General features: G+C 44.5%; 1 protein-coding gene across 1 annotated transcript in view; it reads right to left on the reverse strand.

Moving 5' to 3' along the window:
- Positions 1 to 360: 360 nt before the first annotated feature.
- DCP1A (decapping mRNA 1A) overlaps positions 361 to 12,490 on the reverse strand; it is a 79,345-nt gene continuing 67,215 nt past the window's right edge. The window contains exon 10 of the mRNA XM_075833898.1: positions 361 to 4,481. Coding sequence (XP_075690013.1) covers positions 4,401 to 4,481 — 81 coding nt within the window. The 3' untranslated portion in view covers positions 361 to 4,400. The remainder of the gene's footprint in view (positions 4,482 to 12,490) is intronic.

The following is a 12,490-nucleotide window of genomic DNA, read 5'->3' on the forward strand; positions in this document are numbered from 1 at the left end:
ATTCTGCAATTGTCCGATAACGACCATTGAAGTCTAATACAAACCCCTTAAAATGTGCGTTCTTAGGCTGGATCCACACGAGGTCATTACGTCCGTAATTGACGGACGTATTTCGGCCTCAAGTCCCAGACCGAACACAGTGCAGGGAGCCGGGCTCCTAGCATCATAGTTATGTACGACGCTAGGAGTCCCTGCCTCGCTGCCGGACCACTGTCCCGTACTGAAAACATGATTACAGTACGGGACAGTTGTCCGGCAGCGAGGCAGGGACTCCTAGCATCGTACATAACTATGATGCTAGGAGCCCGGCTCCCTGCACTGTGTTCGGGCCGGGACTTGCGGCCGAAATACGTCCGTCAATTACGGACGTAATGACCTCGTGTGAATCCAGCCTTAAAGTGTGATCCAGTAAGAGCTTAATGCACCCACAACACCATCCACCAAATTAGATTTTCCAAGCTGCTTCAAGGCTTACTGTGATGCTGACTGGCGAGAGGCAGGGCTTCCCCTCATACCATACTTAGCTACTAAATTAGTCAAATAGGCAGAACAGTGCCCACATTGGGGAAACCTACCGAATATGCATTTAGCACCCATTTGTTTCACCCTTTGAGAAGTTCACCCTTTCAATAGGCAGCTCTGACAGAGGACTGTAATTGCCAAAGGAAGCATCAATGGGCTACCATTCTTTGCAGAGACTGTCCACTTTGGCTAAAAGAGACGATTGATGGGTACCAAGTGGGGAACCCCTCTATGATGTGGCCTAATAGGGAACGTAGACAGCCCTTTTAAGATGCCAGTACTTAAGCGAATCCTGTAATTTTCAAACTAAATTGTCAATGAAATCTCCAATAGTGTTTTACAAAGACGAACATTTTTTTTACAAATCTGCATGCTGATGGACTTTATGGCACGTTTGAAAATGACATTTAAAATCAGGTTTTTGGTAAACTTTTTTTTACTTGGGGTGGGGGGGGGAGTTATGTGAGTAGCCATATAAAATCTTTTAACATTCCAGTTTTAACATTGCCCTCTAGAGCGGACACAATGGAGTGACATTTCCGGTTTTCTTCAGCTCACTGATGTTGCTGTGTAGCCTGGGGTGGGGTCAGCAGAGGGTGGGGTATTTAATGACAACTCTGTTGTACTGGAGGCCTTGAATTGGCAGGATAGTTATACTATATGGGTACGCTATATACTCCAAGAATACCTACTCCACAAACTTGTTTGCTAGGGATTATAGATGAGGTTATACCAGTAGTTGATCGGCTATTTTTTTTAAAGATTTTTACGCCTAGAAGATGGTTACTGTGTCATGGAACAACTCCACGTAAACTCCCAGTGTTGAGCATCAGGTGAAACTTTTTATCAAGTATGTATCCATGTGCAAAGTACATAATATTAATAGGACATGTCCTTAAAAATTTGGCTGAGGTGGATTGGATGACATGACACTGCTGTTTGAACTGGTCTACTTGACAAAACTCATGTATTTGCGATATTCAGGAGCGGAGGGGGTGCGTCCGAGTGCCCGGGCGTTAGTGTGTATGCGAGTGCGTAGTGTTGTCTGACAGTTGCATGAGAAGAGGTACTCAACTATTCTGCTTGGATTTACCATTGGCATTGTTAACTGAAAGGGGCCATCTGGTTTAATTTTCCTCTGAGATTTATATAGCATGCATTTTTGGGTAGAATATGTTCTCAACTGCACTATACCTCCCCATTGTGCAAGTGCGGTTTTTCTTTTATGTAACTTTTTAAAAATTACAAATAAAGCATTTAAAAATAAATAAATTAGGTACACTATATACACAGATAAGGTTCTAAATGCATCTCCCCTATCATTCCCTGATCTCTGGGGGCTTTACGACATCACTTTCTAGAGACTGTAATAATCAACGATATTTCTCGGTCAATATAATATACTTTGGCAATTTTTATTTTTTTTGCACACAATGCTAACTTACTACAGGTATTTCAGCAGTGTCATTGGTAGCTTCCCAGCTCAGTTGCATCTATACATCTTGAATCCTTTCATGATGGGCAGCTGCGTCATGTGATCTCTGCTGACCACCAAAATAGACCATCCTCATGTGTAGACAGTTGGTCTATTATTCCCCTCCCACCTCACCCTCTTTGTTCCTCTGTATGTTCCCCATGCATATAATGCTGCTGAAGAGATTATATCTTCCATATCTAAGAGAGCAGGAGTGCAGTGATATAGGTGAGTATATACAATAATTAGCTGCAGAGTTATAAAATTCCTCAGACTCACAATGCCTGTCTATACGATGTGCTGTGTGCATGGAGTCCAGTGTATTTCTATGAGATGCTGCTCCTCACTGTCTCCTGTGTAAAAACAAACAGAGTAATCTATCAAAAGTAGCAGGCAGAGGAGACAGGCTGAAGCTGCATCAAATAGGGATACACAGACTCTGCAGTGTGAGGACAGAAGTTCTACGTCACTGATCTATTACTTGCTGCACTTCGATAGGATTCAGAGCGAGAGCAGTGTGATGAGACTGTCCCCTCTGCAAAGCCAGAAGCATCATGGAATATGTAGGCTGCATTAAAGGAACTACATCAGAGGGGAAGAAGGAAACAAGATGGCAGACACCCATAAAATACCATCAACTAAAACAGGCATACACAAGGCATACACAAAAGCCTCCACAGTATTCTTTAACAAGAGCCTATACAGCACTATGTAGACAAAAAAAAAAGTCCAATTAATTTCAGCTGCCATAAATCACACCCCATGCTGCATGGTCTATACAGACAATACAGAAAGAAAGTGTGTGTCTCCCCAATATGTCCACCCCAGGAAAGATGTAAAAAATAAACAGCTACAACATTTTCTTAAAGCGAAGAGCAGATGTGCTCCCTTGAGGGGTTCTCTTTATATTAATACTGTGGGATGCAAGGCATGACGTTCAATGAAGTAAAGTGATGCACTTGCAAAAAAAAAATTCTCAACCTTTTATATAGCACACATGCATAAGTACTGTCAAAATGTATTCAAGTGTGGACAAACCCTTAAACTCTCTACCCTATTCCAGATGTAATCTAAAGCCAGACCATTACTCCGTTTCTCGCTATATTTTATTAACAACCAAAACAATTTTTACGAGATAAACAATGTCACTTTTATACAGAATAGCGCCAAAACTACTAATGACCCACCCATCAGCCACTAAACTCCTTCTAAAAGACATCAGGTCACTTACTTCACCTCCTAAATATCCTGCTTAGAATACTTTGGTGTATTAGCTTCCCCTTCTTACCGTGCATTTTTGTTTAATCCGATTAAACTGGATGAAAGAAGAGACCGGAGATGCTCGCAGTTACTACAAGAGCTGCGAGCCTCACAGATCGTCTAACAGAAGAGTTCATACGACATGAATGACAGGGCAGATCACAGACTGCACAATTGACCTGGAAACGAAGTGCTTAAAGTGTTAAAACATACAGTAACATATTTAAAAGACCACAAAGTGCACACTTTAAGGCACTTAAAAAGCTATAACCTGTAGACGGAGGAATACGGCCTTCTCAGATTGAATATCCCTTTTCTATCTGTACATAGAAAAACTGTTTTAGGATCTAGATTTCTGATCTCAGCCTAAAATAATATTAATATTAAGCTAGATTAATCAGAATCTATATGATGAAACCGATACTCTCCAAGTCTTATGATGTGATAGACAGTCCAGCAAGTGTTCTCATTGCAGCTGGACCTGCTCGGATGGTACTTTAGTGATAGAAATGTAGAAGTGTTCCTGAATATACTTTTAGCATAACAAGTCCGTATAATGACCCTCTTTTGTTTAGACAGCAGGTATATATATATACACAAGTCGATGCCAGGGTTCGTGCAGTAATTAGTTACCGTAAGTGTAGCATACACGTGTGCATTATCCGATCTGAGAACTAGTCAATCATGACCAGATCAATCTCAGCAAGGCGACAATCATTAAAAAGGAATGCATTTAATTTACAGACACAAATGGTTACTGTAACTGTAAGCCAATTCTTAAAATCTTAAAAATGAAAATTGCTCGGATTGGGCAAGACAAATCTGTCTAGAATATATAAAAGGCGAAACATTGAATATATATTAAAGAAAGGATTACATGTGAAAGCCTTTTTAAAATTCTATAGTACTAATGTCTTTTCCCACACCGCTGGTATTGTCCCGATACTTCCTGTAGGTAACACGTAAGAAAACATGTTATTTCATGTGCATAACCTTCAGTACAAGACGTCACCATAAGCCATGCCACTGGTACCCATTAAAATGCCAATCCTAGCGACACATACATACAATACGGGTTGCTCCTGTCATGGGTGGCTTTGCATTGTTTTGGTTGTTCCATACATTCTGGCAGAGAGGATTTTCTTCATAGCTTGACTTTGTCCATACTCTTGGTGACCACTTGTAAGTAGGCTTCATGAATGGTATTAAGGAAGCCGGAGTCATTCTAAAAGTAGAAGAAGTACGAAAATGACACTACAAAATAGTAATAAAGATATTCCTCATGATGTACAGATTAGGTCTGGACAGGAGAGGCAATTTGACGAAAACATTACAGAAATTTATAAATCAATTCCCCAATAAGTTATTAACCAGTGTTTTCCTGCAACAGGAGCCCAAAGACTATTTAAAATGGGTATTATCCCCTATTCATTGGATAGGCGATAACTTTTAGATCGGTGGGGGGTCCGAACAGGGGTCCCGTGTGCCCTGTTTCCCCCAGCCGCAAGCTCGCTGACAGGAGGTGTTGAATGGAGCACAGGTCGGGCATGTGACCGGTCACTCTCTTCAAAGTCTATGCCACTGATGGAAACTGCCGAGCACTGTGCATCTAGTGGATAGGTGATAATTTGTTGTGACTAGGGAGGACACGATACCAAAATTTGGACTTCGAAACCGATACTTCGTTTAGTATTGCGATTTCGATACCAAAACGATACTTTGCCAACAGTAATAATTAAAAAAAAAAAAAAAAAAGTTCTTTCGTTTTCTAATGTGAGGTGCGAGGTGTGATGATGAATTTTGAATGTGCCTCACATTAATAGTAATTAACCCCTTCATGTTTCTAAGTCATAATGGGTTAATATGTAAGGTACATGATGGGGTTAATTACTATTAATGTGAGGAACATGGAGGTTAAATTAATCGCACCTCGTGCCCCACAATAAGTGATCGAAAGCAGTTTTTAGTTTATTTTTTTACAGCGTACACATCATAAATGACGCAAAAAAATTGTTGTGCAGGTTATTACGGCCGCGCCAATACTGAATGTGTATATTTTATGTATTAAGACTTATTTTAACAGGTTCCCGACTGCTGGCGGTATTTTTACAGCCAGCGGTCAGGGTCTCTGAAGTCCGCCGTATAGACTAATTACGGCGGCACTTCAGAGACTGTGCACGCGCGATCGCGTGCAATCAGTTCTATGCCCTGGCTGTTGCTAACAGCCATGGGCACTGGGCAGAATGTCAGGGGCCAATCTTTTGGCCCCTGAACATGTGATGGCTGTGACAACCAATCACAGCGATCACATGCATTTGTACGATCGCGTGCACACAGCCCTGTGCCCACGCTGTTACCAACAGCTCTGGGCACTGGGCAGATTATCAGGGACCAATCTGATGGTCCCTGAACATGTGGTCGCTGTGAAAACGACCACATTTGTTTTATTTGTACTTTTCTGGCAGTAAATCTCCTGCCTCTTTTCTTCTCCTCAAACATTGTTTCAGTTTGAGGAGAAGAAGAGACTCGGGAGAATTGCTGCCAGAAGATTATAGTTACAGTTACACAAAAAATACAGTTACACTCTAAAACATTCTCTGTATAGATAGAAAAAAAAGATAGATGGATAGATAGATTGTATAGATAGATAGAAATCTATCTACCTTTCTTTCTTTTATTCTATCAGAATAGGCAGGTAGGGAGTATATAATTATATATATATCCACATATATATAATATATATAGCAATAGCGGTTTATTTTTTTGTTAGCGGTAGTGTAGATATATATAGCAGTTAGTTTGTGTGTTTTATAAAAAAAAATAAAAAAAATAAAAATTTGGTTTAGTTAGTGTTAGTGTTAGTTACGTTATGGCGAGGAAGTTGTTTAGCGCCGAGGAGGCATACGCCATGCTGTGGTCTGAGTCGGAGACCGCATCAGAGATGGAACCTGTTTTAGATAGTGACGATGACAGCGTCACTTCAGGTCCATCTTCAGGGGACGTTGTCCCTGACGCAGTTGAAACTGCAGAACATGAAAGCGCAGGGCCAAGTAGCGCTGTAGCACGGGACAGCCTGGTCCCTCCAGTCCAGGCTCTTGTATGGGCACCTGCCCCATCTTTTGGGCCTAGAATCCACGGATTTACGGCCACTCCTGGCATAACCGTGGACAATACAAATTTTGTCCAAATGGATTACTTCCATTTATTTATAACGGACGACATCCTAAATCTGATTGTCCACGAAACAAATTTATATGCCACTCAATATATAAGGCAGAAACCTTCATCCACCCATGCCAGAGATTGGACACCCAACAATTTGCAGGAATGAAAAAAACTTTTTGGGGCTCACTCGAAATATGGGTATTGTCAAAAAGCCCTCCATTAGGTCTTACTGGTCAACAAGACCCGCCCAAGCCACCCCAGTATATTCTGCAGTAATGCCCAGGTCTCGTTATGAGACAATAATGAGGTTCCTCCACTTCAATGACAACGCACAGGCCCCCCCAAGTACCGATGCAAACCGGGATCGGTTGTTCAAAATTAGACCGCTAATAAATTCCCTGAATAATTTATTTCTGCAACTCTACACCCCTGAGCAGAATGTAAGTGTGGACGAATCCCTCCTCAACTTTCATGGCAGACTTAGCTTTCGCCAATATCTACCTTCCAAAAGGGCAAGATATGGCGTTAAGCTTTATAAATTGTGTGAAAGCGGGTCAGGCTATACCACCGCCTTCAGGATTTATGAAGGGCGGGACCGCTCAATAAATGTTCCTGGATGCCCCCCTGATCTTTCCACCAGCAGTAAGATTGTGTGGGAGATAATGCAGCCTCTGCTTCACAAGGGGTACCACCTGTACTGTGATAATTTTTATTCCAGTGTGCCCCTGTTTAGGCATTTGCATGCTGCAAGGACTGGGGCATGTGGTACCATGCGCAAAAACAGAATTGGTTTTCCACAGCAATTAGTGGGGAAGCGCATGGTAAAGGGGGACTCCTGTGCTTATGCATCTGAAGAATTGCTGGCGGTCAAGTTCAGGGATCGCAAAGATGTGTATGTGCTAAGCACGATTCATACCGCAGGAACAGTGGCAGTGAGGGAAAGGGGGGCAACATCGGACAAGCACAAACCAGTGAGCGTGTCCGAATATAACAAGTACATGGGGGGGGGTGGATTTAAGCGACCAGGTTTTACAGCCCTATTTAGTAAAACGCAAAACTAAAACCTGGTACAAAAAAGTGGCCATTTATTTGTTACAGGTGGCCATCCACAACTCATTTGTGCTCTACAAAAAAAACAGAGGCAGAGACACATACCTGGATTTCCAGGAGAAAATGATTGAAGGCCTCATTTTTGATGTTCAGGACACCCGAGAATGCCCCCAGTCTGAGGATGTCACGCGACTGACTGAAAGACACTTCATCAGTCGGATTCCCCCAACACCAACCAGAAGCAACCCCCAGAAAAAGTGCCGCGTCTGCAGAAAAGACGGGCACCGCAAAGATTCCCGATATTTCTGTCCCTCACAACCAGGCCTGTGCATTGAACCATGTTTTAAAAAATACCACACAGTTCTGAATTATTAGATTTTAGTTAATTTGTTGAAAATATATTTGCCCTACATTACGTTTTTATTTTTCCCCTGATTTTACTCCAAGGGTGAGGGAGGGAATGGGGGGGGGGTGGATGTCATATTTGCATGTTTTCTAAAGTTCATCTGCTGGAGAGCTCCATTTGCATAAACCTGCAATTTCTGACTTCCGGGGGCGGGGCATCGTGGATGGCCGCTTTTAGAAAGAGCTCCTCTGCGCCCTGAGACCATCCAGGCTGTATCCTGGCCATCCTGCCTCGGGGGACATTGCTGGCAATTCCCCTGACACGGGGGGTTTGGAGAGACCCCAGAGAGGCTCCAATTTGAATCACCCCGGAGTCGGGGGCGGTGGAACGCCGAAAGAAGCGCGGGCGTCCCTGGCCCAGTCACGCGGCAGAAGATAAAGGCCCAGCGGGAGAAGAGCCCTGGATTGGGGATCCCCCCTGCTAGGGGAGACAGAGGATCAGGGTGACCCGCCATCAAAAGCAGCATTAGAACCGGCACAAATCATCCTACCTGGGTCTCCTGCAGAAGAATATCTTTCCGGCGGCCATCTTGGAGGAGGCTCGGCCGGACCGTGGCTGAAAGGCACCCACATCGTGCGGCCGGTAAGAAGAGGGGAGGAAGAGATCATAAGGGGGAGGAAGGTCTTCCCTGTGGACTGCTCTGTGACCCCCCCCCCCCCCCCCGATTTTCCATTATTGTACCCTGAGGGGCATTGCTGGTCTCGCAGGGGAAGATCCCGGCCGCCATCTTGTGCGAGGCAAAACTCGCGAGAAGCCACGCCCCGGCCGCCATCTTGAGAAAAAAAAAAAAACAACCTCTGCTGCCATCTTGTGGCGGATAAAGGCAACTGCCGCCTGATAGGAAAAGAAGTGCTGGGAAAGGGAGGAGAAGTTGGGCAGACCCCAGGTGAGGACCCCAAAATAGCCAAGTTGTGACCCAGACCAATATCTTGTGTGGAGCAATACCCACGTGAAAACACCCGGGCACGATCTCGCGGGTGACACTGCTGGGCCTGACGGCCATTCTTACTGCCCAGGGACTTGTATACACATCGCACGGGGGGAGAAACCCTGGTGTAACCCCCAGCCAGGGACTACTCAGCGCGACTCTCCTAAACTGTGTGCACTACGTCAACATTGTAGGAAGAATCGAGGATTTATTGCGCCTCAGAAACTCCCCCTTTGACCCGCCTTAGTTCACTTCATCGTTTGCACGGGACATAGTTTGCTGAACCCACTATGTTTTGTTATAAAGATCCCTCCAAACCCCTGCACATGCTGATGGATCTGTAATGATGTAACGTGCTGTGGGCTGCTTTCCTTCTATTTGCCTCTGCTGCCTGTTCATTGTCTGTAAAATCTCTCGTGCTACCCCCCTGATAGGGGAGCATGACATGGACAAATATTTGACGAAATCTTTGAGAGATCAACCTGTCCGCTCTTGTGCTGCCCGGACGCCCGGGATAACCCCGTCCTCCAAAATGCAGAAATCCAAAACCCATATGAAGGGGGATAAACAGACTCCCAGATCTTCTTCCAATAGAGGTTCCAGCTCTCAAAATCAGTTCACCCCAGAACTTCTTCCTGATGACGACGTCACGCCACCCAGACTAACCCCACAGAACAGTCCTTCGCATGACTCGGAAACTGACTCACTTCAGGCGACCTTAGTGGCACAGGTGGTCTCCAAACTTCTGCTTCCTCTCTTCGACAAGCGGCTGGATGTCTTACACATGTCCATAAATTCTGCATTGGCGCAAATCACTTTGAATTCACAAAAAAATAGCAGATATGGAAACACGGTTTAATACAGCGGAAGATTCTATCGCCACAATGGAGGTCGCCTTAAGGCAAAGTCAAGCCACATCCCAAGCCCTGAGAGATAAATTGGATGACCTAGAAAATAGGGATCGGCGCAGCAATTTGCGCTTCGTGGGCATCCCTGAAAGCGTGACAAACGACCAGCTACTGGACTACATCACCAAAGATCTACCCACAGCCCTCAACATTGACCTGGGAAGCGACCCCCTCATGATTGAGAGAGTGCATAGGCTGGGACTGCCCAGAACCTGGGGGAATGCGGGAGACAATAGGCCACGTCCGGTAATCGCCAAGTACCTACACTGGGCGATAAAAGAAAGAGTCTTGAGAGCGTACAGGCAGCAGGGGAACCTCCACGTGAATGACTCCAAAATCCTGATTTTCCAAGATTACTCGGTGTTACAGGAGAATATTGTTCCCATCCAGACACTCTGTCTTATGACCACATAAAATATACCTGGTAAATAGATATAGTATATACTGATATTATTCAGTGGTGTTCACCCTTTGAGGTGGCAGTATGCTCAGAAGCCATTTGATCATGGATTCTTATCTACTGCCTTATTAGCATTACAATGGACCTCAGTACAGGAAGGAGCCATTGTAAACTGGATGTAGAGACAGTTGAGCATACTGGGAATAGATTTACCTATACTGTACAGATGCACATTGGAAGGTGTATGGGTGGTCATAGGGCGGAGTCAATGGAATGGGTGGGTTCAACCCAGGGATAGGAACATATAGGTCATGGGAAGCTCTTGGTGCGGGCTCTTTCCTGCCAGCCCTGGACGCTCAGCACTTAACATCAGGAGCAAGCTAAGTTATATTATATGTGTGCTTTCTGTGTATGTATATAAGTATAATTATATTACAGCAGACTTTATATGTGTACATAGAGATATTCTAGGAATCTTATGTGGATTATAGATGAGTAGATATATATATGCTGTTTATGCATGAGTCTCTATATGTACATGTACTAATGGTCAGGCGCTGTATGTGGCTTTGGTTACAGTGGTAGTACCAGGAGACCGTATAAGGTTGGGACCTGGATTTATATTATATATACATACACATTACTAGTCACATGTGCAAAGTGTTCAGGGAAGGTAGGAAGAGAGGCCGCTGTGTGTGGTTGTGTTGTCTATGTAATGTATTGTATCTTGATGTAGTGTATATTGGTTTGTCACGTCTATGTTATGAGTAAAGTATTTTTATATATTTAAGTATCTGCGAGGGTTGTATGTTACTCCTGTGGTGTGTGAAGGACTGGAGTGTGTGCACATTGTGAACAATACAAAGTAAGCGGACTATATAGGAAACAGAGGTAACGGACTAGGAACGGAGAAAAGGGAGATAATACAGATAGTCATTTGCCCCCTTTAACACTCGGCGACGGTCGCCCAGAAGAAAAAAGCCTTCGCTCCAATCTGCCGCCTGTTATACGAACAGAACACTCGATTTCAACTCCTCTTCCCGGCCAAGCTGAAAGTGCAAATGGGGGACCGTACGCTGATGTTTGAGGATCCGATCCTGGCCCGCAGAGGCCTCCATCTGGAAGTGCGGGATGAAGGATAATGAAGACCTTCTGAGAGGAAAAGTTAGCCCTCCTACCAATGGACATGTGCTTACTTCGCTTACCTTGGCGAATTAAAGCGCAAACTGCGGCAGTTGTGTTCACAGCAGAACACCAGTTACTGGTTAATGCCGCTATAATTGTTGTTGTTTTTATGCCTTTTTTGTGTTACTTATGCTCACTCATGTATTTTATCCTTTTTCAGGTGATGGGAGGCGTGACTCCCGCTTGTAATGGCATCAGTGGGAAGGGGCTGTACTCGCGGCTCGCTGGGACCGTGGGGTGCAGCATCTGGCTTTCACTACCTTTGATCCGAATCTACCACCTCGACACAGGATGAGTACCCCAAACACACTACACCCTGACACTTTTAGTACCCACCCTCATATTAAATTCCTTTCCTGGAATGTAGCAGGACTGAACACGCCCCTGAAGAGGAAAAAAGTGCTTAATCATCTCAAAAGACTCTCCCCTGACATTATATTTCTTCAGGAGACTCACTGGAGATCAGGCACGCAAAGCAACTTGAAAGCCCCATGGCTAGCGGATTGCCTTTCTGCCTCACATTCTTCCTCTTCGCGGTGGGTCGCGACACTTTTCAGAAGGGACATTCAATACACGGTGGAGAACTCCATAGCAGACCCTCAGGGCAGGTACCTAATACTACAGGTCTTAATAGCCGGGATAGCATATTTACTGGTGAACATTTACGCCCCTAATCATGACCAACAAAGCTTTTTCCCAGAGGTTCCCCAAATCATAACAAGCTTTCCCGACTGTCGCTTAATAATTGGAGGCGACTTCAATCTTGTACAATGCCCCACACTAGACAGGTCCCCTTCTACACCCCAGTCCCAGGTAGCGACCGCCTCCCTCACTCTTCTCATTGACTCCCTCAATGTGTGCGACCCCTGGAGGGTGATGGATTCTGGGGCGAGAGAATACACGTGTCATTCTGTAGCCCATAAAACATTCTCCCGTATTGACTACTTTCTGATATCCTCCCCCCTGTTTGAGTCACATTACTCATCACGTATACATCCAATCACCATATCAGACCATGCTCCAATTACAATGTCATTATCCTTATCCCCATCCAATGTGAGAACTAGAATATGGAGGTTTCCTGCGTACATGGCAGATTCTGATGACTTTAAACAGTATCTCCAAACATATTGGAGTCAATTCTTGGACGACAACGTCTCTCATACGGATGACTCCCCCTTGCTGTGGGCGA

Source organism: Rhinoderma darwinii, chromosome 7 (genome assembly GCF_050947455.1).
Source record: "Rhinoderma darwinii isolate aRhiDar2 chromosome 7, aRhiDar2.hap1, whole genome shotgun sequence".
Lineage (NCBI taxonomy): Eukaryota > Metazoa > Chordata > Amphibia > Anura > Rhinodermatidae > Rhinoderma > Rhinoderma darwinii.